At 50.1% G+C, this 27,277-nt stretch overlaps 2 protein-coding genes across 5 annotated transcripts in view; one reads left to right on the top strand and one right to left on the bottom strand.

Moving 5' to 3' along the window:
- BAZ1B (bromodomain adjacent to zinc finger domain 1B) overlaps positions 1-20,908 on the top strand; it is a 41,336-nt gene extending 20,428 nt beyond the window's left edge. Inside the window, exons 11-19 of one of the 2 annotated variants that reach the window (XM_074557082.1) lie at positions 4,672-4,770; positions 5,179-5,356; positions 5,807-5,992; positions 10,090-10,237; positions 11,738-11,885; positions 14,062-14,180; positions 16,383-16,531; positions 18,186-18,289; positions 18,827-20,908. In XM_074557082.1, coding sequence (XP_074413183.1) covers positions 4,672-4,770; positions 5,179-5,356; positions 5,807-5,992; positions 10,090-10,237; positions 11,738-11,885; positions 14,062-14,180; positions 16,383-16,531; positions 18,186-18,289; positions 18,827-19,193 — 1,498 coding nt within the window. In that variant the 3' untranslated portion in view covers positions 19,194-20,908. Of the gene's footprint in view, positions 1-4,671; positions 4,771-5,178; positions 5,357-5,806; positions 5,993-10,089; positions 10,238-11,737; positions 11,886-14,061; positions 14,181-15,122; positions 15,351-16,382; positions 16,532-18,185; positions 18,290-18,826 lie in introns of those variants that run through there. The other variant, XM_074557083.1, reaches the window with a different exon arrangement.
- On the bottom strand, positions 3,847-26,813 carry FZD9 (frizzled class receptor 9). Of its 3 annotated transcripts, none has more exons than XM_074557085.1 (2): positions 24,797-26,813; positions 3,847-3,864 (listed from the first exon to the last, which is right to left on the bottom strand). In XM_074557085.1, exon 1 carries the CDS (start codon positions 26,591-26,593, stop codon positions 24,839-24,841), a length of 1,755 nt encoding a protein of 584 aa, XP_074413186.1. In that variant the 5' UTR covers positions 26,594-26,813; the 3' UTR covers positions 3,847-3,864; positions 24,797-24,838. The 3 variants fall into 3 exon arrangements, with proteins under 3 accessions (XP_074413186.1, XP_074413185.1, XP_005493807.2); XM_074557084.1 differs by lacking the exon at positions 3,847-3,864 and adding an exon at positions 18,979-19,016; XM_005493750.4 differs by lacking the exon at positions 3,847-3,864 and adding an exon at positions 20,182-20,513.
- Positions 26,814-27,277: the final 464 nt, after the last annotated feature.

Below are 27,277 nucleotides of genomic sequence, written 5' to 3'. Positions count from 1 at the left end.
AGTACAGACTAATGGCAAAACATTTTTTTTCCCCCTTGGGGAACAATCCTCCTTCACATAATCTATCATTACAGGGTCTGCCTTCGGAGAAGAGGGAAGCTCTTTGCTTGAGAGAATAATTGGCTAAGAAATACTAAATAAATAATGGAAACACTCTAAACTTGTATGTTCAGCAGGGAGATGGAGAGTAATGCTAGAGGAAACTGGGAAAGTCTCCTAAAGAGGTTTTCTTTGATAGAGAAAAGAGGGATCAGGAAACAAAAGTAGCAAATGGCTGTTTTGAAATGGAGAGGAAAGTGCTGCAGCTGAGGTACACAACTGGCTGCTACCAACTGCTGTAGATCTGTGAATTGGACCTGTTCAAAGCCCCAGTGGATAAACTGCTGAGAGAGGAGTTCATTGAGGAGTAGGAAGCGCAAAGGTAATTGTCCTGGCACACAGAGGAGTTCTCAACCCAGCAGATGCTGCAGACTGGAGGAGTAGGTTGAAGAACTGTCACTGCATACTTGCTCTGCCTTTTGGCCACTCAGACATCAGACACTGAGCTGGGGTGGGAGGGGTGGGGTTGGCCTGGCTGTTATGCCACAGTGTCCTTAATTTGTGTTCTTTCTTGTCCGTGCTAGGAAGGATTTTAAGTGCTGACAGTCACAGCACTTGCTGGTTTTTTACAAGGGTCTCGTGCCTGTGTGCACTGTTCTGCCAGGCAGGAGCAACAGTGTAGGTGGAAATATGAGCCAGGCATGGGCCTTGAGCAGGGGCACCGAGGCAGCTTCTCAAAGGACACATAACTCCTTCTAATTGAGTGCTGTGGTGACTGCCTCTACCTGAGAGATAGGGCATCCAAAGCCATGCCTGCAGCTAAGCAGTAAGGTCTTTCGGCTGAAAGGTTTTTCCTTAAAGATCTGGAGCTCCTTAGGGTTTGTTTGCTAAGTACCTGTCTGACACCTGCCACCACTTACATGTAAGCATCCACAGAAAGCCAAGTGACAGGCTGGGAGCTGTTGCTTCAGGGGATAGTCAGGAACTAGAACTTTCCTCTGAGGAAATCCATATTCCTTTTTCTGTATTTTCCTTTTGGGGCCATTGCCGTTGATCTCAAGGACTGCTCTGAGCATAAATAGTTACGGAAGAGTCTTTTCCTTGGCTGCGTTTTGCACATTATCCTTGGATGCTATGAGGAGCCCTGAATCCACACTGAAGTCCTTGGATATCTCTGTTGTTTGGATACAAGGACTTGTCCAGCTTCAATGTATAATTTTTGCATGCACATAGGAGGTTTCATTTCTTTATGTTCTGCTTTAGGTCATGCTGTTTGTCTCTTTTCCTAGTGGGATGTGGGATTGAGTAGCCTCAGAGTGCATGTAAAGGATCTTTAGCTTTACCCTTTCTTTTATCCTTTAGAGTGATGGGACTGTGAAATTAAACCCTAAATTAACTCTGATTAGTTGTATTTTCACAGTCCTGCCCCTTTTCCCTTTGAGGATGGGAGCTGGTAGGGCACTAATAAAGGGAGAAATAGATTTATACCTCTGTCAAGAGTTACATAAATAATATCTCACAGAAGTAGTTCTGCTGTCAGTACTTTGTCACAGAAAAGGGTCTAGTGTTCAAGTATTAGTTCAGTGCTGCTAAAAGTGCAGCATCATAAACACTTGGTTACTTCTGTCTTCTTCAGACAAATGGACCACTCTCTCTGTTCAACTTGTGCTCCACTTTCACAGATGTTGATCCTTATTAAAAAATCTCCATGATCTGGGCACATAGGCTCTGAAGAAGTCTCTCTCCATACCATAGTGCTTGTGAGCTGTGTACTTTCCTGCAAGAACCATGGGGGAATCACAGCCTTGGCAGGATGTTAGCATGCAGGAGACTTCTTGCTCATCCTGATAGAAAGGTGTTGAATTTTGGAAACATTGGCATCTCTGCAGAGTAACTGCCATTGTTCTTCATCTGTTAGGAATTCAGCGTGGTAGGGTGGGTCCCCTCAGAAGACAATTTGAGTTAACTATGAGTGGGTGCTGACAGACTCCCTTTTCTTGCCTATATTGTACAAATGGAGTTCCCCTGTTTCCAGCAACCTTCCAAAGCAGATAGTGGTCCTGGGCTCCTCTAGTTGTTCTCTCAATTTTGTTGTTCCTTAGGCCAGGTTTTAGATCTTTCTGTGGTCCCTTGCATCCTGTAGCCTGAAAACAGGTAGGAATATTCAGCGTGAGTGAATACTGAGAGCTCCTTTTGACTTGATGCTTGTGCTGTTTGTGCCTTTTGTTCTGGTTGCTGACCAGTCTGTTGGCTTAGGCTGCCAGAAATGTCAGGAGAGAATCTAGGCTGTTCTTTGTGAATGCAGGAAGCCCTGACACCAGTCAGGATTTTCCCCTTGTATATAAATTTGAAGACCCTCACCTGGTCTTGACTTTCCCAAAGGGATCTTTCCTCTCCCTCTGGAGTGTGTGATTAATCTGTGTCAGGCAACATGAAGGGCACCATCCCTCTCTTCAAGACCCACTTTTCTTCCCCATTTAAAATGTCAGCCCTGTCTTACCATGTCAATGCTCCCAGCTTGGAAGTGGTTGAGCTCCAGCTGCATGTGCAGGTAATTCCTACAGGTAGGGCATGCCTGGAGCTAGTTTGGGAAGCAGGAGCTCTGGCTGCACAGAGCAGAAAGGGGTCAGTAATCAAACTAACATGATGTCTCCAATATGTTTGTATTTTGCAGATCAGGCTTAGGTTCAGGCTTCAGTTCAGGCTTAATTAGATCAGTTCCCTGTCCCAGAAATCCCAGTTCTTACTCTCAAGGTGAACTGGGAAGATTTAAGTACCTGTTGATGTTCTTCCTTCCCTGTCCCATATCCTTTTCATCAGGAACAAAGTTGTACCAGGGCTTAACTCTGGCTTTCTTAAAAGGGTGAGAGCTGTTTTCTGCAGCTGCCCAGCAGCCTGTTTTGTCTTCCCCCAAAATACTGGAGAGTAGAAACCCTACATGATGACTGTTTCCAGACCCCTTTCTTTTTTACAGTGTGACAGAACAGTGCAGTGAGTGCCCCCTTTGTCTCCATGGGAGAAAACAGGGAAAGCTCAGGCGTCGTCATCTTGAATATTTGTCTAGCTGGATTCCATGGTGTATCACCAGCAATGTCTGATGTTGTTTTATCCTGACCTGGGCGACCCATCTCAAGGTGTCTGGGAAATACTTCTGTGCAGAGTATCTGTAGAGCAGATGGTTTGGTGTCTGGATTATGCCATTCCCCAGTGGTGACAGATTCTAGTAGGTGAAGGATATCTGAAGCGGCTCTGTCCTGTTCTTCAGGGAGAGGTGCAGATAGTATGGTGCCCAAAGGTTTTAATCTCAGGGTACAGAGTGAGGATGCTCCACGGGGTCAGATGTACTTAAGTGACTGGCTTGAAGACGTCCTGCTTCCATTGTTGAGCAATCAGTCCTATGTTCTATTAGAGTAATGAATTTCCTAGCTGAATGCAAATTGTGAGGCTATTACCCTAGTAGGACCATACATAGAATTATGAAATACTTTCCGATATGGTGTTTAGTAAGTGTTTCTGCCAGAAAAATTAGCATTGTGGAGACTGGTATTCCAAGAAGAGCCACAGTGATATCTTTCTCTAGTTGTTGCTTGACTCATCTGAGCTCATGCCCAAGAAGAAAGATTAGATCTGGAATCTTCTGGTAAGGATCACAGAGTGGTCCTTTGCAGTTGTTTCCAAATGAGGTTGATTCTCCTCTTTCCTGTCTTCCCTCTTCTGATGAGCAGTCCTCTTATAGAAGGTAGGGAATTAGTCATATTTTCTGTAATGACCTCTGAAGTTTGAGTTGAGTCCACATCTCATCACATGAAGAGTCTCCATGGTTTCCTAGAATAGAATTGGAAAGAAAAGAAGGAAAGGTCGGAATCTCATTTAAATGTACAACCCAGCCTGCAAACATGATTGTATTTTGGAATTTAAGAATATCTTGATTTAGAGAAATCTGTAAAAGTAGTTCTTCTTTTAGATTGGGCTAACTGCTGATGGCCATTGCTGTCTTCAAGGATTCCTGAGCAAGAAGGTTTCAAGCTGATCAGTATGGTTTTCAGATTCTGCACTTGAGCTTTCTTGGGCAAGCTTAGAGAGGAGGACTTATGCACTTGCAGAGACAGAGCCTGCAAGGCACACATCTCCAGCAGCAGAAGTTGTGGTATCAGCCAGCACATCTCCTTTTTAATCTGGGGATTTCTGTTTCATGAAAGAAAATAGTATTAAATTGCCATGCTGTCAGTGCATAGTATGTTAGTCTTTTCTAGTACATCTAACACAACATTCAGATCACTTAACTGCAGAGTAGTGAATGGAATCCCTGAGATAGACAACTAAATTCAAATGTCAATGTTTTAATAAACTTAATGGGGAAAATACATCTATAAACCAGTTTTGTGTTTGATTCTGTTTTTCTTACTCTGGCATTGACTACATTTTGGGACCTTGAAACGAAGCCAACCTGAGTCAGAATTCTTCTACCAGTATTCCTGGAATGTTTCACCTTGCTCCATGGCCTCAGGATATAGGTTACCTCTTATCCCTACCTGCTGATCCTTGGGAGCTATTTAGAAGAAGAAATTGTATCATCACAGAGATACCCTAGGTGGTCTAGGGTAGTGGTCTAGGTGCATTTTTTTCTTTCAGGTTTCTCTGTGACAGTCAGAAGGATTTGGATGAACTGCTGGATTGCCTGCACCCCCAAGGAGTAAGGGAGAGCCAGCTCAAGGAGCGCTTGGAGAAAAAGTGAGCCTACTCGTTGTTTTTCTTATGTGTGCCTTCTCCAAGTCCTTGGCACAGCAATCCTTGCCATTCCTAGGGCAGCATCTCAGGCTGGGCTTTGATTATTCTTGTGCTGAAGAGGGGAGGACATTGAGGTAGAGCAGTTGCTGGGTTTTTTGGGCAGATTCGTGATAAATAACACTCTTGAGCAGTGAGGAATTTCTGCCAGTCTTTAAATTCCTCCTTGAAACCAAGAACAAAGGCAGTGCTGGTTGCTCTGAACCAGATTTGCCATGTGCTTTCATGTGTCTTTCAAAGAACGTTCTGCACTGGTGGAGCTCATAGCTCTCACTGAAGACCATTGTCCCAGAGTCTGCTCTGCTCCCAGGGCAGTGCTCTGCCTGTACTCAAAGGTTGTGTTTGATTTTCCAGGTATCAGGACATCACACATTCCATCCATTTGGCTCGGAAACAGAACTTGGGCCTCAAATCTTGTGATGGCAACCAGGAACTGCTGAACTACCTCCGGAGTGATCTAATTGAGGTTGCAACGCGGCTGCAGAAGGGAGGCCTGGGATATGTTGATGTGACACCAGAATATGAAGCAAAAGTGAGTGAACAGGCAAAGTACTGAACAAGACAAGTGTGTGAGGTGATACTTTCTGTGGAAGGTCTTTGGTCTTTTGTTCTCCTCAGACAAGAGGAGCAGGAAATCAGTTTTCTCATTTGTCCTTTAAACAATTATTTCAAGATTTCATAGCTGATGGCTTGAGGTGTAGGCAGGTCATAATGTTGGAGCTGAGTGTCCTGTTCAATTGTCCTGTTTCCATATTCTCATGACAGGCTTCTTTATGGAGCAGAGCTCCATAGCTGATTTTTATCTTCTGTATCAAAGCCAGCATGTCTTGTTGAGACAGCAGCAGTATGCTGGTTCCATAACCCCCAGGTGTGGGAGGTAACCACACTGCATTAGGTACCACGGGCATCCATTTGCAGATGCACTTCGAGCAGCAGAGAGAGTAATATCCAGCTGTTATGGGGTCCTGTGCTCTTCCAACAGGTGTACTCACTGGAGAGCCTAAAGGATTTTGGAGAGTGTGTGATTGCGCTCCAGGCTGGTGTTGTTAAGAAGTTTCTGCAAGGTTTCATGGCCCCTAAGCAGAAGAGAAGGAAACACCAAGGAGAGGATTTCATTGCCAGGGCGGACGAGATAGATGAAGACAAGAAAATGGCAGAAGAAGCCAAGGTATTGTTCACCTCAGGGCTGTGTTTCGGTCTTGCAGTAGAACTCTTTGAGCAGTAGCAGTCCGTTTCATGAGGTACTAAATCTTGAGCAACTTCCTCCCATTTCAGATTTGAAGTTGAGTGTATTTGGTGTTTATGGGGCCAGGTGTTTCCTGTTTATTTTGAGGAGTAAATGTATGGGGAAAGTAAAACTAATAGTGAGGAGATGCCTGTTTTTCTCTCTGTGAATAGGAAATGGGTCAAGTTCCTTCCATACAATTCTGCTTAAATAAAAGTATATTATAGAACATTTTCAGAGAACTTAATAGGAGTTGTATTTGCCAGAGAGGACTGATGGTGCTTTGGTCCACAAAGAGGAGAGAGATGTTTGGGTTCTGGTGACTTTAAGGGGATGAGATTCAGGTAAATACCACATTAGGCAAAGGGAGATGAAAAAGTTGTTGGATGTGTGGGAGCACTTGAGGAGATGTCTGGGCAAGCAAGCCTCCAGGAGAAAAGCAGTATTGTGGATCTAAATATGTATCCCTCCTCATAAAAGGGATAGGGAGGAGCTGCAGAGGGTTGGGAAGAGTACTGCAGGCACTTATGCTGCACCAGTGTTTCACACTGGTGCAGCAGAGGTACTAGAGTTCAGGGGTGGTTTCTGTATACTTAGTTGAACAGGACGTTAATGCCCTGTGACAAGACATTCCCCACTGTCCTCAGCTCTGCCCTGGCTGATCACTGACTTCAGCAGAGGCAACAATATCAGAATTGGACCAGCAGAAGTACTTGAAAGTCCCAACTTAAAAACCAAATTATATTTCTTCACCTGTGTTTACCTGCAGGGAGCAGGCAAGAAGGGTGGAGAGAGACTAATTTACAAGAGCATGTAGTGACAGGACAAGGGGAAATGACTTCACACTGATAGAGAGTGGGGTGAGAGTAAATATTGGGAAGAAATTATTTCCTGTAAGAGTGGTGAGGCCCTGGAACAGGTTGCCCAGAGAAGCTGTGACTGCCCCATCCCTGGAAGTGTTCCAGGCCAGGTTGGATGGGGCTTGAAGCAACCTAATCTAGTAGTAGGTATCTTTGCCTATGGCAGGGAAGGTTGAAACGAGACGAGCTTTCAAGTCCCTTCCAACACAAACCTTTTTGGGAATCTGTGACTGAGGCTAGAGGTAGGTTTTTTGCTGTGGATCTGTGGGGCTTTTTTTAAAGCTCCTGTCACTATATGCTGAATGCTTGTTTGAACATCAGGTCTTTGCTAAGCTGTGCTATTCTGTGTTAGCAGGATAATTTGGATAGGTGCTAGAAATTTTCACAATCCTCAGTTGTCCTGAAGTATTTAAACTTTGCTAATTTTAAATCTTCCATCCTGAGTGGAAGAGTAATGGGAGGATGCTGTCTCCTGAAAGCTCACAGCAAAATGGAGTGCTGTAAAATCGGTGAGGTCTGAGGCAGAAAGGACTAGGATCAGCACATTTCCTGTTTCTACAGCAGCACATATTGTGCCTTACTCCAGTTTGCCTTAGGGCTGTAACCCTGAGGGCTGTACCTGTAGGGCATACTCATGGTAGCATCAGATTTACTACAACACAGTCCCAGTATGTGATTGTGCAGATCTCCCCCCTCACAAGCACTGGCTTTAGTGTCATGCCAATCTCTGGAGCATCTTTTTTATGCAGTGCAGTGCTTACTATCTCGTTCAGGCTTTTCTAGACCTTTGTGGTGGTATAAGCAATGCTCAACATTTTTGGGGGTGTTTGTTGCTTTGAGTTGGCAATTCTTTTTAACCTCAGTTTATCTGGAATAAGCTTTCTTTTTGCCAAAGCAGAAAGCCTTTACAGATGACCTTGAAAGAGCAGCCTTCTTCTTAAATACAGTTATCTGAGGAAAGTCCCTGACTGCCAGGCCGACTGTTCTGAAGAAAAATCTTCTGCATAGGCTAGGAATTATGAAGCCTTTTGAGCCAGAACTGCACTGAGAGCACACAGGAGGTAAAATACAGCATAGCCACACTGGGAAACACACTCAATGTACTTCCAGACTTTAGAGGAAGAATTGCAACTTTGTGGTATGGGTATGTCTCATTTTCCCTGTGAGAAACAAGTTATGGCTTAACAGGCACCTGTTTGCTGACATAATTGTCTGTATTAAGAGTTCCTGCTGGCTCAGCTGCATTGCTGAAGCTCACACTGTTGAGTGGCAAAGAATTGCAGTGAGACCTGGCTTTTGTGGCTGCTCCTAAAAATCGGGCTGGTGTCTCTGTTGATGAAAATATCCCCATTTTTAGTGGCAGTAGCATGCTGGACTGTCCCAGAACAGGACTTCTTTGCAGCATGACATTGCATCACTACAGCATGAGCAGAGTGAAGAATATGGGTGGGTTACCACCACTGTGACCCGTGTTCAGTAGTCTGTGCAAGGGGAGAGTCAGTCTGCACCTGCAGACAATCCCTCAAAGAACAGCTTCACAACCAAGCAATTCCAGTTTTAGCTGTTCCAAGGGGTTTCAACTTAAAGTGCCAGGTGAGAGCCTTTGTATCCGGAGGCTTGTCTGCCTTTACCAAAGAAGGTGTTTTCTGTCACTCTGAGGTTGACATGTGACTGAGGACTTGTACTTTTATTCTGGGAGTTGCTTTTTGGTTTTTGGTTTTTTTTTTTTTTTTTTTTGCCTGCTCAGTTGCTCCTATCCAGTAAGGAGGGGATTTAAGTAACTTCCTCCAGTCTCCCATTTTGCCTTGCTGGCAGCTGGAACTCCCTTGGTACTGGTGCTGCTCAAATGCCACAGTCTCCTGATGCTTGGGAGGCAAGGCTAGAAATTTGTTAAATTCCACAGACCTGGGGAGGAACATCTCAGCAAAGCTTGCCAACAGCTTTTGCAGATTTCTCTTGGCCCAGCATGTTAACAGCAAAACCAATGGAACAGTTCCTTGGAAAATCAATTATACCGTATGCAAAACACCTCAACAATGTTCTGCAAAGAAAGAGCACAGAGTAGCTTCCCCAGTGGGCTCAGCAGCTTTACATTTGTCTCCAGTGATTCTCCAGAATCCACACCAGCAACAGCAGTAGGGATGTTGGCATTTCAGAGCAGTTTGTGTGTTTTTCCAAGCATCTAATATATGCTGTGCTTCCTCAAATTCAGTCAGAGGAGAATGTGCAACTCTGCAAAACTCCAAGGTTTTGTTTGGCTCCCAAATTGCTGTCAGCTGCAGAGTTTAGATTTCCCCATCTGACACTTCGCTGTTTGTTCTTTCATTCTCCTGGGGTAGAAGAACATAAACTAAATGCCTGTTATGTCCCTGTCATGTCTGGGCCATCACCTTACTGTTGTAGAGCACAAGATTACCATTGGAGAGGGACATGGCTCTGAATAACTTCTGTCCTGCTGCATTTCAGATTTATCAAAATGGTATTTCCAAACCTCCTGAGCTGGGTGTGTGGTTTCCCATTGGCCTTGCTCTGTGCTGACCCTGGCAGCTGCCATGGTGCGAGGCTTGGTTTTGATGCTGTCATCCTCATCACCAGTTTCTGGGATTTCAGATGAACTAAGGCCATAGTGTGTCAGGGAAGCAGCTGGTTTCATATTTGGCTGTCCAAATGCCTGTGCAGTGTGACTGTAACTGGTGGCACTGGGTTCCCTCTGCCACCTGAGCAGCTCAGGGACCGCATGGGTGTTGCTGCGGTCCCAGGTGCCTCTGTGGTTCCCACTGGAGGGCAGCACGGGTCACTTCAGCCCTCCTTCCACTGTGATTGCCAGCTGTTCCACAGTTTTCCTCCCACATTTTACAGTGCTAGATTTCTGCCTTTTATTTTCTTAGCCTGCTGATTATTTGGGTTAGATTTTCAGAGCAAGAACTTAGTGGAGTTCACATAGATTGATTCAACCTGACTGTGAAATGCAAAGCAGTTGACTGTTAGGAGCAAACTGTCTGATCCTGGATGACTGGATATGGATAAACCAAAACCAGAACTGCTGAGATAACACAGAAGGAAAGAAATATCAGAGTTGAGCTTTGGTTATGAAGGTTCCCAGCTAAGGATATAAAAACATCTTTAGACTGAAGGGATCTGTGTCTGTGCATTGTTGTAAGATGTTAGGTCTGTCTTCAGGTTGCTTCAGCCATGGAGAAATGGAAGACAGCAATCCGTGAGGCCCAGACCTTCTCCCGTATGCATGTACTGCTGGGGATGCTGGATGCCTGTATCAAGTGGGATATGTCAGCAGAGAATGCCAGATGCAAAGTGTGTCGCAAGAAAGGTACGCATTCCTGCCCACAGAATTCCTGCTTGTGCAGCAATTGGACGCTGTCACTCTCTGCTGTGCTTAGGTGATGTGTCCCTTGTAGACCATCACTCTGACTATGGCTGTATTTTAAGTTCTGAATGTCAGGATTTACAGTCAGCAGCACTGATATCTCAAAAACATTTGACCCTGACTTTAGTAAACCATTCTTATGTACCCAGTATTGCAGAGCTGCTATCCCCTGGATATTTAGGGTACTTGTACGAAAGTCATCTACAGATCCTTCTGGGAATATTTGTGCAACTGTCCATTTCCTAGTTTCATTTTTTGAATGGTCTTTATATCTCTGAGCCTTGTCAGTTAATCCTGTCTTTTAGAGAAGGAGCGAGCAAGGGGAGGGGTTGGGAAGGTTATTATGGGGAAAGCAAGGTGGGATATTGCTGCTCTGATGCCAGAGTGGGAGCAGAACTCTGCTCAATGAGCTGGGGAAGTCACCGAACAGGTGATGAGGGGATACTTTCTCTGCATGCACTGTAGAATGAAGGACTTTAGAGTCCTCCGGATGGGGGGCGAGGTAGAAGGGGTGTCAGCAGAGATTGATTGCTGGTATTTGTTCTGCCATAACCTCTCCTGTTGGATGGCAGCCTGGAGGAAAGAGCTTGGTGGTACATTCTGCCTCATCACTTTTATATTTGCTGAAACTGTAGCAGAAAATGAGGGCAGGCAGAGCTCGGGGGACTGCTGGGCACCTTTTGTTTACCACAAGGCTAGCCATCCATCCCTTTAGAGAAGTAAGGGCTGAACTGGTGCAAAATCTGCCTTCGCTGCAGAGCCTCAGGGGTTTGCCAAACCAGTGCCAAAACTACCCTACCTTCTGTTCAGAGGAGTTTCTAGGCAAAAGTAAGGGGGGGGCTCAATTGAGACTAACACAATAGTTTCACAGAAGCTAAGAACTGAGATGTTAGAGGAAGACAAGCTGGCAAGCCCTTTACACTTTTTCCACTTCTGTAAAGGAAAGCTGGCTCAGGATTATTTCCCTGTTTCCCTTCATCAGTGGGAGGCACAAAGAGACTACTGCTGCATACTGATTTTCAGTGTAGCCTTGTCACCCTGAGTGGAAAGAAGATACCATGTAGGTTAACCAGACTGAACATAGAACAAGAATAGCTCCATTTTTAGTTTACAGCTCTAGAGCCCTGATTGCCGCACACTTTCCCCATGTTTGTCTGAGTGGAACCTCTTTGGCAGATTTCTGTCTTTGCCTTGAGTGAAATCTTTGCAGGGCGAGGGATTTTGCATTGGTTTTGTTTGTTTTTAACTGCTGCTGTTCATAAATACAGTGGTGGGACAGAAAGAAGGATCCCCAAGGAAGGTCATCAGAGAAAGGGTCCCTGCCCTCAGAGGGGACTCTGCATCTTTCTCTTGCTTAATCCTGCCATCCAGCACTGCAGCAGCTTCTAGCTCTCGGGTTGATTGAGGCTGTGGCTTTGTTACAAGTGAGCTGCACTTTGCTAGGTGAGGATGACAAGCTGATCCTGTGTGATGAGTGTAACAAGGCCTTCCACCTGTTCTGCCTGCGGCCGGCACTCTATGAGATCCCAGACGGGGAATGGCAGTGCCCAGCGTGCCAGCCTTCAACAGCCCGGCGCAGTTCACGAAGCAGGTGAGTGACCCTTCCTGCCCATAGCCTTCTCAACAGCACCATCCTGAGCCTTTCACAAGACCCAAACCAGCCTGGAGCAAAGCCACTTTAGAAAGTTTGAAATCACCCAGTTAAAGCAGCACTGAAACAGAAGAAAAGCAGTTTCAGGATGTAAGTTTAGCACACATGTTGTACTGATGCATTACAAGTTCATGAGTTTTAATAAATAATTTGGGTTTGGAAATGAAAACATAGGCAAAACACCCACCAAAATTAGTTACACTAAGAGTTGTTGTTTCCTTTGAGCATGTGGTTGGGCTATTTCTTCATGTAGCTGGTGGCTGCAATTCTGTGGGTCCCTGGGCTGGGTTACTGCAGTGTTCTTTTAAGCTAGAGCAGGCATTACTCCAGGCTGCAGCTCAATCCCTACTCTGGTATGACAAGTCAAAGTGCCAAGCTAATGGTTTTCTGTACCTCATAACCTCAGCAAAACAGGACCATCTTATAATGTGACAAAGGGAATGTGATTTGAGGAGGTGTGGCAAATATGAGTTGCTGCCTTCTGACAGCACGGGGTTAGATTGGTTTTTTGAGTTGCAAGCTGGAAGTTAAGCATTTTACAGTGAGAGTCATTTGCTGGTGGTAACCGTGCTACATCTCTCCGTATATCAGTGAGATGAGGCTGTAAACTGGCACCTGATGCAGAAGCAGAGAGCAGATCCTCCCTGACAGAGGAGCAGCACAATAGAGGTGTGCCAGCCAGTACTGTGCAGGTGGTGGTATATGGCCTTAAAAGTATTACTTACTCTCTGGACAGCATTTTAAGAGTTCATCAGGCTTGTACAGAAATGACAGGGCTTAAAAGCAACTCTTGTGGCCTGAGTTCATAGTTACTTTGATGTGGCTGAGTCACCTGCAAGCTGCTCAGCTCCTGACCCAGACCCATCAGGTGGAGAACACCTGTTTTCTGCTTTCTGCTCTTGTCTTCTTAGCTGAGATAGGAAAAGAATGTCAGCTTGGCAGATTGTTCCCCCTCTGTGCTTTGGAAGTTTTATTCCTTTTATTGCTCAAGATCCTCTTTCTCCAGGGGATTTAGACTCCTACAGTAGCTTTGCCTGTGTTCCCTTTTGTTTGGGTGTTTTGGTTTTTAATGGTCCGAATGAGACCCCACCAGCAGTGCTCCCTCTACTTCTGGGATCCCCAACACAGGAAGGACTTCAGCCTGTTGGAGCAAGTCCAAAGGAGGCTACCTAGTTGATATGAGGGATATCATCTCTGCAATTAGGCAAGGCTGAGAAAGTTTGGATTGTTCAGCCTAGAAAAGCAAAGGCTTTGGGGTGCAGTCTTTTAATACCTGAAGGGAGCATGCAAAAAAGATGGAGAGAGACTGTTTACAGGGGGGAATGACTTCCTTGACATTGTCCCTTGACAGAAGGCAGGGTTAAATTGGATATTGATTGGGAAGATCATCTTCCCTTTGAGGGTGATGAAGCCCTGGCACAGATTGCCCAAAGAAGCTGTGACTGCCCCATCTCTGGACGTGATGGAGCTTTAAGTAACCTGCTCCGAGTGTCTGAAGTGCTGAAGTGTCCCCTGCCTGTGGCAGGAGGACTGAAGCAAGTTGAGCTTTAAGGGCCCTTCTAACCCAAACCTTTCTATGAGTGATTGAACAGACACAGATGAGAAGCCAGAATGTGCTGGGCAGGGAGTCTGTGTGGCTTCTGACTTTTTAGCACTTGAGGAGCCTGACGTTCAGTTCACCAAATTGTTTCCCATGGTGTAAGGAAACCAATCTATTTCCTTAAGTATATGGAAAATATTCCAGCAGGAAAAAGAGCCTCTCTTGAAATTCTTTAGGCCTGGTCTGGACACCTGGGCAAATAGCAAATCATCCTCTCAGGGAGGAGTATTACACAGCAGTCAGAGTCTTATAATCCCGTGCCCCGTGGTCATGGTGCCTAGAATACCAAAAAATACCATGATTCAGCTCTTGGGAATTTTCAGTCCTTTCAGATTTTTAGTTGAGGAAGTGCCCTTTGAGCTATAGCTATAACTTGATATTCTAGAATACAGCAAGCTGCTTTTGGCTGAGCCTGGTGTTTGTTGTACAGTCCAAACAGTACCAGGCCCCTGGGGCCACTGATGCTCTGATGCTCAGGCTCTTGTACCACAAACATATACACCTGCCTTGTTCTAGGAACTATGCAGAGGATTCTGGTGAAGATGAAGGTGAAGAAGGTGAGGAAGCTTCTGATGAACCAGATGCTGAGGAGGAAGAAGAGGAGGAAGAAGACTATGAAGTTGCTGGACTAAAATGTAAGGCTTTGACCATGTAGGGAAGTAACAGAAATGGTAACCCTCCTGCCTTCAGTATGTGAAATACTGATCCTCTTTGTGATTTTTCCTCATGCAGACCAGGTATAGGCCTGGGAGATGTCACAGGGAAAGGCTGTGGCTGTGCTGGAGTAAACCCTTGGCCATTTGTGATGGGGTCAGCACTAGCAAAGATTGAAACTGCTCACTGCCCAGTCACTCCCTGGGGACACTGCTGTTCTGAGGGCTGAGAGGGGTCAGTAGAGACTGCAGTGGGCTGGGAAGGTCAGCAGGGCCTGCAGAGCAGTGGGCTTGTCAGTCTCTGCGCCTACTGGATTTGTTGTACACTGGAAGCTGTTTAATTGCTTATGGGAGCTCTCACCAGAGCCCCCTCTCCTTTCTTTTCTTTTTCCCACCAGTTCATAACCCCTTGAGTGCAGGACTTCTAGTGATTTCGCAAGGAGGCATTTTGAAATAGGAGGACTAGCACTTCCTCTCTTGATTCCAGTTAGAAGGCACAGTGCTTCTGGTGTAGTGTGGCCTGGACCACTAGCACCCTTTGATTGCCTACAGAGACCAGTTGGGATGCTCCTGGGGCAGCTGGGAGGAATAAAAGACTGTTTTCTAGATTCTTCAATGTCTGCTTCTTCAAAGTGGATACACATACTAAACATATTTAGTATGTGTATCCACTTTGGTTTTAGGGGAGTTTGATTCAGTCTCAGTTGGGCAACTTGCTGCACTGAAAAGTTCAGTCTGGGAATGACACACTGCCAGCATTTGCTTTCTGTCAAACTGTCCTTGACTGACATAACATTAAATACAGGTTGTCTTAAACAGGGCAGATGGAATGCAAAGGCTGGGACTCAGAGGATTATCCCATGTTCTTTTGAGGGTTTCCATCCAGGCCTGAGTCTTGATTCCCTTACTTTATTCTGGTTTCAGGGAGGCTCGCTGATTCCACGGCTGTGCGCACTGCTTGTTGTCCTGCGGTGTATCCATGTCCACACTTGGAGTGTGTTTAGCCTATGTTGCATGGCCAAGGCAGGAGCTGAGCCAAGCTTTCCAAACAATGGCAAAAGAGGGTTACGGTCACTAAAAATAAAGTGCTAAATGCAACCCCTGGCTTTAGAGAGCATTAAGATGGAAAGGTCACCATGGAAAACTTTTGTTTGAATAGAAAAATCACATTGATCCTTATGGCGTTTATCCTGAGGGATCTAACCTAGAATGTTGGATTGTCAGACATTTAGCACGTGCTGCACACTTGACACACAAGGAGAGTGACAGCAGGTGGACGCCCTGCAGCCTTGCCACATGCCCAGCATGATGATTTATGGGACAGGGCTGGATCAGAGGCTGCAGCTGAGGTATCCAGTGTGCTGGATACAGCTCAAGGACTTGGGATCAGGTGGAAGGGCTTGGACTTGGGAAGGCAAACACATTCTCCTCATACAGAGGGTCATGGGAGAAATATAAGACAAGGGAGTGCGTCAACATGCTTACATTGCCACCAGTGGGGAGCTCTGAGAGGCAGACTCACACAGGCAAGTGCATTTCTCTAGGAGGTAATGTGGCAACCCCAAGTCTTGGGGAGTAAAATCCCATTGTTTCCCACTTGCAGCACATGGAGCAGCTCCCAGCTGCAGTAATTTGACACCTCCTCTGCACACAGTTCCCTTCTCAGGGGACTTATCCCACTATGTGGGCCACTTAGAAAAGCATCCATCCCCAAAACTGTGAGGAGCAAAGGGGCAGTAGGCAACTGAGGAAACTCCCGATTTCTGCTCCCAGTGCTTTCAGAGGGTGTGTTGCAGTTTTGAGACAGCTGTCTGTCCTTGCATTGCTTTCCTGTCTTTCCCTCAAGCCTTGATGTGTTGGGGTCTCTTGGTGCTGCAGGCAGAGAGGTTTGCCGTGACCTGCAGTGCATGATCCAGGAGCTCCCAGGTTTCCCTTGGAGCTTGAGGATCTGCTGTGTGTGAGTACCTTTTTAGCACCAGGCTGTTGCCAGCCATGGCCTCTTCAGGCAGGTGGTGATGACCCACAGATGCCCTCCCTAGAAGGTGTGAGAGTGTAGCTAAGATGAGGCTGGGTGGTCCCTGGGGTCACCACCCTGAGTGAGGCTCAGCCTAGTGTGGGAAGCAAAGGGTGGTGTCTGCTCCCAGATGCACTCCGGCCTCTAAGCCCATGGCTTATCTGTTTCAGTGAGGCCCAGGAAGGCAGCCCAGGGCAAGCAGGGCTCCATGTACTCCTCGAGGCAGGGAAGGCACCAGAGGAAGAAGCAGACATTGCACTCTGTGCGGGGACCCCGGCAGCGCATGGCGCCTGTCAACGGTGCAGACATCGATGAGCTGGTAAGAGCCAAATTTCTTCCTGGAGACCACTCACATCGTGAGTTATAAACCAAACAGGTGGCAGGCTTCCTCCCATCCCCTCACAGTAAAATACCCTGAAGCCCGGGTTGGGCTGGGTTAACAAAGGAAACATATCCTTAAGGGCCTGCTGCAGACAGAGCACAGATATGTCAGGCATCCCTCCCCAGCCGCTTTCACACATTGTCCCCTGGAGCAGCAGGCAGCCTGCAGCTTGTTAAAGGTTTTTAAATAGTATCCATATGTCTCTGCAGAGAGGTGGGGGAACTGAGGGGGTCCTGGATGGCCAGAGAATGCCAGCAATGCTAGACCCTTGCTCCCTAGCCCTGGCCATTTTATGACAGTTGTTGTCTGTATGATCACTCCCCAACTTCCAGGACATAATTTGGCTGGTTTAGGTTTCATTTGATATTTAAAGAATAAAACCATAGGCTCCTGCACAGAACAGTCTGTGCGTGCTGGGTGGGGGGAGCTGCAGTGACTGTCTCTGGGGAGCCACATGCTGTAGAGGATACATGAGGATACTCCAGCCCCACAGCCACGTCACAACGCCCTGCAGATCTGCCATCTGTCCCGTGACCAGCACTAGTGGTGCTGGTGAGTCCTGTCACTCTCCTTGCTCATCGACTGTCGACTCACTGCTGCTTATGCGAGGTCTGGGGGACTGTGCTTGTGGTCTGTGTTATACACTGGAGGGCAAGCAAGCCCAGCATAGACAGCCACAGCCAGCACAGAGGGATATTCCAGTGGGGAAAATCTTACTGGAACAGCACACTGGCTCAGAGAAGAGGACTTTGTCATGATCTATCACTTGTCCTGGGAAGAGACTAGAGCTGGGTCAGAATAGCGAGTACCCTGTGCTGTGGAGCCTTCCTGTCATTCAGTGTTTTCCTCAGCAGTGATGTACCACAAGCTGAGCTCTGGAAGCTATGGGGATGTCCCCATGCTGGATGTGACCTGTTCTGGGTCCCTGGGCACATGAGTGGCCTTGTGCTGAGCCTGCACAGGGATGACAGTGCTCAGGGCACCAGCTGCTCCTGGGATTTGAAATGGCACAGTCAGCTCTGCCAGGACAGAACAGCAGCACAAGTGCTTCTCCATCTGCCTCGGGTTCTTCCTCCCACAAGCTCAAGAGAAGGCAGGGAGAGGGAATTCACATTCTTCATATGCTGGCATTTATTTTTTGGCTACTTGTTATGGCCATATTGTCTTTGAACTTATTTTGAAAAAGCCACCTGCTACTAGAGGAGAGCTGGGCAGTTCGTGAGCTGTTCCCACCAAGCTCCTGAATGAAGCTGCTGTCCTGAACCCAAGCGGCTGCCACATGTCATAATCACAGAATGGCCTGGCTTGGAAGGGGTCCTAAATGCATCGCATTCCAACCCCTCTGCCATGCACTGGGACACTTTCCATTAGACCAGGTTGCTCCAAGCCCTTTCCAACCTGTCATTGAACACTTGCAGGGATGGGGCAGCCGCAGCTTCTCTGGGGAGCCAGTGCCAGCCCCTCGCCATGTTGAGAGGGAACAAGTGTCCTGGCTGTGCTAAGAATTAGCTCCTTCGGCCTCAGGGCTGTTAGCTGAACTCCAAAGCCTGTAGCAGTTCCCTCCTTTTACCAACATCCTTTGTGTGGGCAGGTCCTTCAGACAAAGAGGACAGCGCGTCGCCAGAACCTTGAGCTGCAGAAGTGTGAGGAAATCCTCAGCAAGCTGATCAAATACCGCTTCAGCTGGCCCTTCAGGTGAGAGCAAGTGGCGTCTTCCTCCTCTGTGGGCAGGACTGGCCACAGGCTGTGTGGGGATGTGGGCTGGCTGTGGTGCAGTCCTGCCAGATCCACTTGAGAAACTTAGGGCTCCAAAAGCAAGACATATCTGGGAAGAAGCTGCTCCAGAAGAAACCACCATGTTCTCAGTCTTCTGCTGGACTGAAGACATGGTGCCCTTCTGAGGTGGCAGGCAAGGGGCTAATGCAGGAGGTAGGTGTTCTCTACTGCCCCCAGGATTTTTGGAGCACTGAGGTGCTGTGACTGAGGGAAGCTTCCCTCATGGACCTTCTCCTCATGCCTGAACCAGCTTCCTGGGCTCCTGTGCTTCCCATTCTCGTGCCATAGGGCTGATGTATCTGTAACACTGTAGTGGTATTGCTTGGGCTTGTTGCATCACCGTGGGACTGCAGGTCAGGGGTGCCACAGGGGCAAAGAGGTGGCAGGACCCCACTTCTCTGCAGTGGTGCCGGGGTTAGCATTCCCTTTCTATTGCTGTGGCCCTTCTTTTGGCAGGGAGCCAGTGACCACAGAGGAAGCTGAAGACTACTTTGAGGTCATCAGCAACCCCATGGACTTCCAGACTATGCAGAGCAAGTGCTCTTGTGGCAGTTACCGCTCTGTGCAGGAGTTCCTCTCCGACATGAAGCAGGTGTTCTCCAATGCTGAGCGCTACAACCAGAATGGGAGTCACGTACTGTCCTGCCTGGAGAAGACAGAGCAGTGTTTGATTGACATGGTGCACAAACACCTGCCAGGCCACACATATGCACGCAGGAAACGCAAGAAGCTCTCTGCTAGGTGCCAGGGACTGGAGGAGCAGGAAGGGGACAGTGAGTCAGAGCCCCTTGAACATTCCCGGGGGCGGAAAAGGAAGAAGTGAGGGATGGGGAGGCTAGGGGAAGAGCCAGAACTGGAGCAGGCCTTGTGGTGCTGCCAGGCAGTCAGATGGGTTGTCTGGAGGGAGTTGAGGAGCAGCAGGCACTTCTCTATTAATCCAGCCTTCCCTTGGGCCCATCCTAGTTTTAATTTTTCTGCAATTTCCTCAAGTCATCCATTGAGTGGCAATGACTTAATGCTTCCTCAAAATCTACAAAGCTCTTCATGAGTCTGTCCTGCCAGGGAGGGGAAGGTGGGAGGGCCAGGCCAAGCTTGGCTGGGCAGAAGAACACCAGCATGCTCCAGTTCAGGCACCGTCAGTTTCCTGGAACGAATTGCTTCCTTGCCTTTGCAAGCAGCTAGAGCGCAGTGGGGCAGTTTGCTGCCAGTCATGTGAGCACACCAGCCTCCAACTGGTGCAGGGGGAGGATAGTGTTGCTCCACAGAACGACTGGGGGCCATCAGGCCAATGGGCTACTCAGGCTTGCATGTATATATTTATATGGTGTTAATTCTGAGCCTCGGTTCCAGGCTGTGTGGCACGAGCAAGCACTTAGGTGTACCGCGGTCTGGCTTTCACCAGCATCCCAACACCACTGCTCCAAGGTGCTCCTGCTTTCCCCTCTCCTTGGGGAGCAATCCTTGAAGGTCTCAGTCCAAGGAGAGCTCTAAGCTCAGCTCCCCACCTGTACATGCCAAGAGGAGGCTCCCTGCTCCCCTGGACATGCATGCTGTCATGCAGCCCTGTGGAGTGCCAGCAGCAAACTGGAGAGTGTGGGTGTCTACACAGCCCAAGGAGAGCTCCAAGGCCAGGGGAGAAGCAGAAATGTGCTGTGTAACTTTTTAAATTAATATTTTAGTTGAAAGTGGCTTTGTTTCTAGCTGTGATCTTGTACAAAGAACACCTGTAAGATACCCTTGTCTTGCTTTGGCACATGTACAGTTTATATAAAATCGTGTTTGCTTTATATTTCCCCCTTCTTTAAAACTCATTTTCCTACCAGTAGCAGGAGTTACATCAGGGGACTTTGCGGGGGGAGAGAGAGATCCTAGTCTCTCTCAGCCACACTCACAACATTTCATAGTAACACCTTTGTTCCTGTGCCATGGCCCAGCTCCAGCTCCTGCTGCCCCAGATGCTGACTTTTCCTTAAGAAAAGGGTTTGTTTTCTCATTCTCTCTTCCCCTCCATCATGACAGGTTTGGATCATACAATCAGGGCTTGAACTTCTTATCCCAGAATGGTTTGATGTGGAATAAATGGGCCATGGGGCTGTTTGGTGCTGGTTTTGCAACAGAAGAGCAGAAGCAGCTGTTGTAGCTCCTGGGATTTGAGAAGAAAAGAATAATCAGTTACAAATTTCAGCCTAGTTTTGCAAATGTTTTAGGTTTGGGGTTTTTTTATAACAGGTACTTGTTTTAAGTTCTGGACTGTCAATGACTGCAGATGAGGCAAGTTTCCAGGCCCTTCCCTCTCCTCAGCCTCACTTCCCTGCCCCACAGAATAGCACTGACATTTGTATCTCGCACATCCCTTCAGAGGCTGTTTTGTCCTGTTTCCTAGAGATCATTTCCTGCAGGTCCTACATAGTAGAACCTTTGGAACTGCACGTTTTCTTAAAAATCAGTGTCATTTGGGGGGAGGGGGTTTCTGCAAAGGGCTGTACTTGTAATAAATTGGAAACTTAAGAATAAACATTATGTACTTGTGTTTGTAAACATGGCTTGTGTGAGTTCTTTGTTGGTCCCTGTGTTGATGTGGGATTGTCTGATATGGCTCTCGTCTGCCTTCCTAGAGCTACCACCAGACATCTCTGGAGCACAAATGGAGCTGTGGCATAAAGGAATGGTGAGTCAGGATCAGATCAGCTTCCGGGATGGTGCTGGTGTATTGTCACCCTCCCCGAGGACAAGGAACAGAGCTATGCTCTGCCTGCCCCTGGAGTAGGGAGCAGTCCTTGTTCCTTGTCCCCTGCAGGGTGCTAGTGTGACACTTGTCCTCCTGTTCCGTTCGGGGTGGCACTGGGCACCCCTGGAGGGACTTCCTCCAGGTGATGGGGAGCTGGGATGTCTCTGCTCTTTTGCACTAGCGTGGCCTGGCTACCCCCAAAGCCTCTTCCCTTGTGTTGGAGTGTGTTATGCAACCTGAGCCATGCTTGCACTAAGAATTATTGCTGCTGTGTCCCAGGCCCCCATCCTGATTTCCAGCAGCCCAGCAGGGACACTTGGAGCTCCAAGGGCAGCTAGAGCAGTGACATGCCAATGCTCATGACCACAGCTGTGACAAAGGGTTTGGCTGAAGCTTTGCTTATTTCTGCTGGGACGAGGGTTCCTGGGTGTCTTCATCCTGCTCCTCACTCCAGATCTGTGCTGGGAGTGTTCCAGCCAGGCCCCATAATGCTGGGCAGGGAAATCCTGATGGATTTGAGGGCTTGAAGGCTCTCAGCAATGGGCTGATGCTGTTTTCCCTGGAAAACCCTCCTCTCTCCACGGGGGATGGTTTGGCTTGCTGGCCATGCAACAGGACCTGGGTGAATCTGAGTGACTCCAGCTGGGATATTTCCAGGCCTCAGTGTGGAGATCTTGCAGCAGCATCTGCTCCAAGACCTTTCTGGAGACTTGTTTTTTATAGCAGCCCCTCCATGGCATCAGTGTCCTGTGCAGGGCTATAAATAGCTGTCCTCACACCTGGCAGGGCAATGTGGGGGCTTGGCAGGCAGCCGGAGCCCTGCTATCACCATCATCAGCCCTGCTGCACCTGCTGCCTGCAACAAACCCCCGGGGGCTCCTATGATTGCTGGAGTTCCAATGTGGCCTTGGGAAAATGGGTTTGGCCCCATGGGTTTTCTCATGGCTTAATTCTCAATCATTAATTAATATTCTGGGTAATGGGGGTTTTAGCAAATTCCCAGAGAACAGTGGCTTTTCTTTTGCTACTCAAACTTGGAGGGAGTGTCCATCCATGTGAGGTTGGATAAACTCCATAGCTCAGCTATGCCAGGAGTGATAAGACTCCACTTCTCCATGCTGAGCTGGACCAGACCTCAGGGACATCAGGATGTCCTGGCCCTGTTCTCACCCAGCTGGCATCCCTACCTCGCCCTCCACAGCCATCCTAGGCCAGGCAGTGCCCTGTGGGGCCTAGGCACTGCTGACCCCTACTTGTTGCTTGTTGGGGGTTTATTGGAGCAGATGTTTGGTGTCCTTGGGGCTGGTCTGAGGAGGGTGGAGATGGGATGCAGGGATGAGTTTGGGTGGGGGTGTACAGAGAGCCTGAGCCCCAGAGCACAGGGTTGAAAGAGGCTGTGACTAGGAGCCAGCAGTGTCCCTGGGCCAGTCCTTCCATGTGACAGCTCCGCTTTGCAACAGGCTCTGTGGAGCTGTGTCCTGGCCATGCTCAGCTCTTGAGACTGGCAACTTCCAGTGGAGCCAGCTGGGCTGCTGGGGCTGATAGCAGGTAGTGGTGGGTGCCGGCGGCCCCTCTGGGGCCCGATAGCAAGAACCCATTGAGACGGCTTATCTGGGTGAGCACTCCAGAGGCAGCCGCTCCTTGGCAAGCGCCAGGTGCTCAAGGGCAGCCTGTCCCCAGGGGTGCCGCCAGCCGGGCACCAGCACTGGGCTGCATGCCTGGCGCACAAGGTGAACCCAACTGGCTCTGGGCTTAGCACCCAGGGCAGAACACAGGGAGAACACATGGCTCTGTGTCCCCTTCCCAGGCAGCCCCTGCCTAGAGCCATGCCCAGCTCCCCAGCTGGACTTTGGAGCCTGTCCCACAGCCAATATTGACTCTCCTGCCCCAGGTCATGGCCCTTTGCCCAAAACAAACTTTCCTGTGGCAACCAAGGGAGCTCCAGAGGCTGCAGCCCACCAGTGCTGGGGCCAGGTAGGGTCCTTGCCCTAGTACCATCATCACCACCAGCCTGGGGAAGGGGCTGGATGCCCACCATCACAGCCAGGGGTACCCAAATCTGTTGAGAGACCCTCAGTGTCCCCCCAGCGACACCACATGGGCACTGGGGGCTCCTTCACACCTTGTCCACTACACCAGCTCCTGGGGGAGGAAAAAGCTTTTCTCAGCTCTGTGCCCCAACTTCCCCTGCCTTCCTGGCATCCCAGGGGTGGCAGGGAACAGATTAAAGGCTCTTCAGCAATCCCAGCATCACAGGAGCACAAAGCCCTGGCACAACTCGATGGTGAGCGAGGGATCCCAACCCCAGCCCTTGCCCCCCACACCAGCCGTAGTGGGGAGTCTTGCCCCAGTCCTCCAGCCACAGTTTGATAGTCTGAACTGGGAAGGCTTCAACAAATGGGGACCAAGGGCTGTTGGGGTGAGCAGTGGGTGCCAGGTTGAGTGCTGGAGAGAGGGTCCATTGCTGGATTGTTGCTCCCTGGACAAGAGTTGACCCTCCCTGGAGTCCAGATCTGCCCAGCCTGCAGGCTGGCTAATTAGATGATGGACAAATCTAAGCATCACTAGAGCTGTGTTGCCCCTACAGATCCTGCTTGCCACAGGCACTGTGCTGCCTATGCCCCTGCCACAGCCCCCTGCCCACTTCTCTTCCCTAGCACTGGGAACCCCTGACACATCCCTGGGGACAGCCAGGCAAAACAGCCCCATCAAACCCCTAGAGAGACAAAGCTGACCCCTGCCAGCCCTTCAGAATGTCTCAGGGGGGTAGGCACTTCCCTCACTCTGAGCCCCTGCAGAGGCACACTCCTGCCCACCCTGTGCCCAACAGCCCTGGCTCCTCCTGCCAGCTTCACCAGCACCAGCTGAAGCTTGAATTTCCCTGCGGACAATGGGGAAGGCGAGCTGGGATTGTAACCAGAGCGGGAGATAAATAAAGCTGCCCAGAAGTTTCCATTACCCGCACCTCAGGCTTCTGTGTGGAGACATCAAAGCTGAGCCCTCTCTGCCCCAAGTTCCTGTGTCCCCAGCCCATCTCCCTGGCTCCCGGCCTGCCCCCTCAAAGCTCCTCAGCCTGGCACTGAGGCTCTGGCAGCCAATGGCACTGACACTAATCACCTTCAGAGCACTGAGTGGAAAAGATGATTCGTGTCATAGCATAGGAAAACCCTCCTCCTCTTCCTTCTCCTCCTTGCCAGGGGGCAGAACCGGCCCCAGGGAAGCCACGGAGGGGAACTGGATGGTGGTACCTGCTGGTACCACACTCTTGCCAGCAACAGAGGCACCCCTGTGGTGGCATGGCCTGGCCCGACATGAAAGACCCCAGACTGGGGTAGGGTCCCATGGGGGAGCTCTTGATCCCCTGGAATCCCTGCAAACAGCACCAAGCTTGGATCAAATAACACATCCAGGGTTTATTGTTTTTTCCATTCCTTGCAGCTAATGATCAAAAAAAATTTAAAATAAATTACAGAATTAAATAAACATGGATGGATTATTCCTCTCCCTGTCCCTTCCCCACCATCCCCCAAAGAAAGCGTTATAAGGAGTCACTGGATTTGGCAACAGCGACAACAAAACATCCTCTAGGAAAAAGCGGCTACTTGTCAGTGAGTGGTGCTGGGGGATCCTGCAACCTTGCCCCCCTAAACCTGGGAGTGTCCCTCCTGCTGCACTCAGCCCTTGCCCTTGCCCCTTACCCGTGAGGCCACTTCTTCCAGTGTGGGGGGCAGCCCCGGTCTCTAGACGTGAGTCGGGTTGTCCAGGTACGGGTCTGTCTTGGTCATGTGCAGCATGACTGTAGGGGCTTTGTAGTGGCAGTGTCCCCCACCACAGCTGACCCCACTGCAGGGCTTGCTCCGCGTCCTCATGCCCAGCCGCCTGTTGCACAGGCTCTGCCAGGTCTGCAGCGTTTTAGAGCTCCACACCCACACCCCGCTGGTGATGCCCACCACCAGTGACATGAAAATCTTTAGCATGAAGACAGCCACAGTGGGCACCGAGGCCTCAAGGGAGCAGTCGGTGGCACGGCGGCCAGGCAGGCGTAGGCAGCCATGCTCCAGTGCCCGCAGCATCCAGTAATCCACATTCAGGCGCTCGTAGAAGTAGCAGACAATGACACAGGTGGCCGGGACAGTGTAGAGGATGGAGAAGACCCCAATCTTCACCATCAGCTTCTCCAGCTTCTCTGTGTTGGTTCCACCCGTCTTCATGATCTTCCGGATGTGGAATAAGGCAACGAAGCCAGTGAGGATGAAGGAGGTGCCAATGACCAGGTAGCAGGAGAGGGGGATGAGGACAAAGCCAGTCAGGGCACTGACGTCCATGCTCCCCACATAGCACAGCCCCGTGAGCTCATCCCCTGCCACCTTCCGCATGGTGAGGATGACAATGGTCTTCATGGCTGGGATGCCCCAGGCGGCCATGTGGAAGTAGCTGCTGTGGGCCTCGATGGCCTCATGTCCCCACTTCTTCCCAGCAGCCAGGAACCAGGTGAGAGTGAGCACAACCCACCAGAGAGAGCTAGCCATGCCGAAATAGTAGAGGATGAGGAAGACAATGGTGCAGCCTGTGCTCTCCAGCCCCTCCTGTATGATGTAGAGCTCACCGTTCTCCCGGTCACAGGCAATGTTCTCAGCTCCAGCCACAGAGCGGATGATGAAGGCCACAGAGTAGACGTTGTAGCACATGGAGAGGAAAATGATGGGCCTCTCAGGATACTGGAAGCGGTGGGGGTCAAGCAGAAAAGTAAGGACGGTGAAGGCAGTGGAGACAAAGCAGAGGGTGGACCAGACAGCCATCCAAATGAAGGCGAAGTCCTTGTCCTCCCGGGACCAGTACACGTCCACCCCGGGGGAGCACCTGGGTGCACACGAGAGGCTCTTCTCCACGTACTGGAACTTCTCAGGATTGTCGCAAGCTCCCAGCCCATTGGGTCCCCGTCCCTCAGTAGCGGTACCAGGTGGCCAGGGCCGGGGGGCCACAGGCAGCATCCCCTGTCCCTTGTGCGGCTCAGCAGCTGAGGCATTTTCAGGGGCCTCCATGCAGAGGGCATTGGGGTCATTCTTGGTGGGCAACCTGCCACAGTCAAGTGACTCAGGCCAGCCGAAATTGAACTGTTCCATGATGGGGACACACTTGTGGCGGGCCTGCTCACACATGGGGCGGCAGGCAGGGATGCTGGCGCTCACCTGATCGGTGCACATGGGTGCGTAGAGGGAGCAGAGGAAGAAGCGCAGGTGAACGTGGCAGCCGTACTCCACCAGCGGGGCGAACTCGTGCAGTTTCAGGGCGGCCTCCCGCTGGCTCTCGTGCCCCAGCAGGTTGGGCATGCGGGTCAGGTTGTACCCGATCCCCCGGCACATCGGGATGTCCACAGGCTGGCACCGCGCCGCGCGCCCCCGCGGGCCCTCCAGTCCCGCCAGCTCCAACCCGCGACCGCCCACTCCAAAATGCCACAGCACCCAGAGGGCCACCCGCAGTCGTGCCGCCGCCATCGCCCGCCGCCCGCACCGGCCCCGCGGTGCTACAGCTCCGCCATCGCCCGGCCACGCTGCCCCCGCCGCCACGGGGCCGATCGCTGCGGTGCTGGAGGCGCCGCGCCGGGGTAGCCCCCGGCCCCGGCCCCGGCCCCGGCCCCGGCCCCGGCCCGCGCCATGCGGCGGCGGCCCCGCCGAGCGCCCCGCGCCGCCCCGCGCCCGCCGACACCGGCAGCACCGACGAGCGCTCCCGCCCCGCCCCGCCGGGCGTGTCCTGGAGGGGGCCGGACGGGACGGGGCGGGGCGGGGGGCGGGACCCATGGCGGGAACTGGCAGCGAGGCCCGCGCGCAGCCCGGGAGCTCCCCGGCGCTGGGGACGCGCGGGAGGGGGAGACGCAGTCACACAGCGCACTGAGGGACACGCACACGCAAACACGTGTGCACAAACAGAACATTTACACAGCTGTCGATACACAGATACACACGTGCGCGCTCTCGCACGCACTAATGGGCAGGTGTCCCTGTGCGCACACACAGGTAACGTGCACACTCACAGACATGCACACCCTTCCACACATCTTCCACACGCATGTGCACACCCTAACGTGCACAGGCCCACACACATTATCACATACTAAAACAGACACACATGCACACGTTAACATTCACTAACACACACAGACATAGCTACACACTAATGTG

The sequence above is a fragment of the Zonotrichia albicollis genome, chromosome 22, assembly GCF_047830755.1.
Source record: "Zonotrichia albicollis isolate bZonAlb1 chromosome 22, bZonAlb1.hap1, whole genome shotgun sequence".
NCBI lineage: Eukaryota > Metazoa > Chordata > Aves > Passeriformes > Passerellidae > Zonotrichia > Zonotrichia albicollis.
The sequence above is the reverse complement of the archived record's forward strand: the minus strand, read 5'-3'. Positions and strand labels throughout refer to the sequence as shown.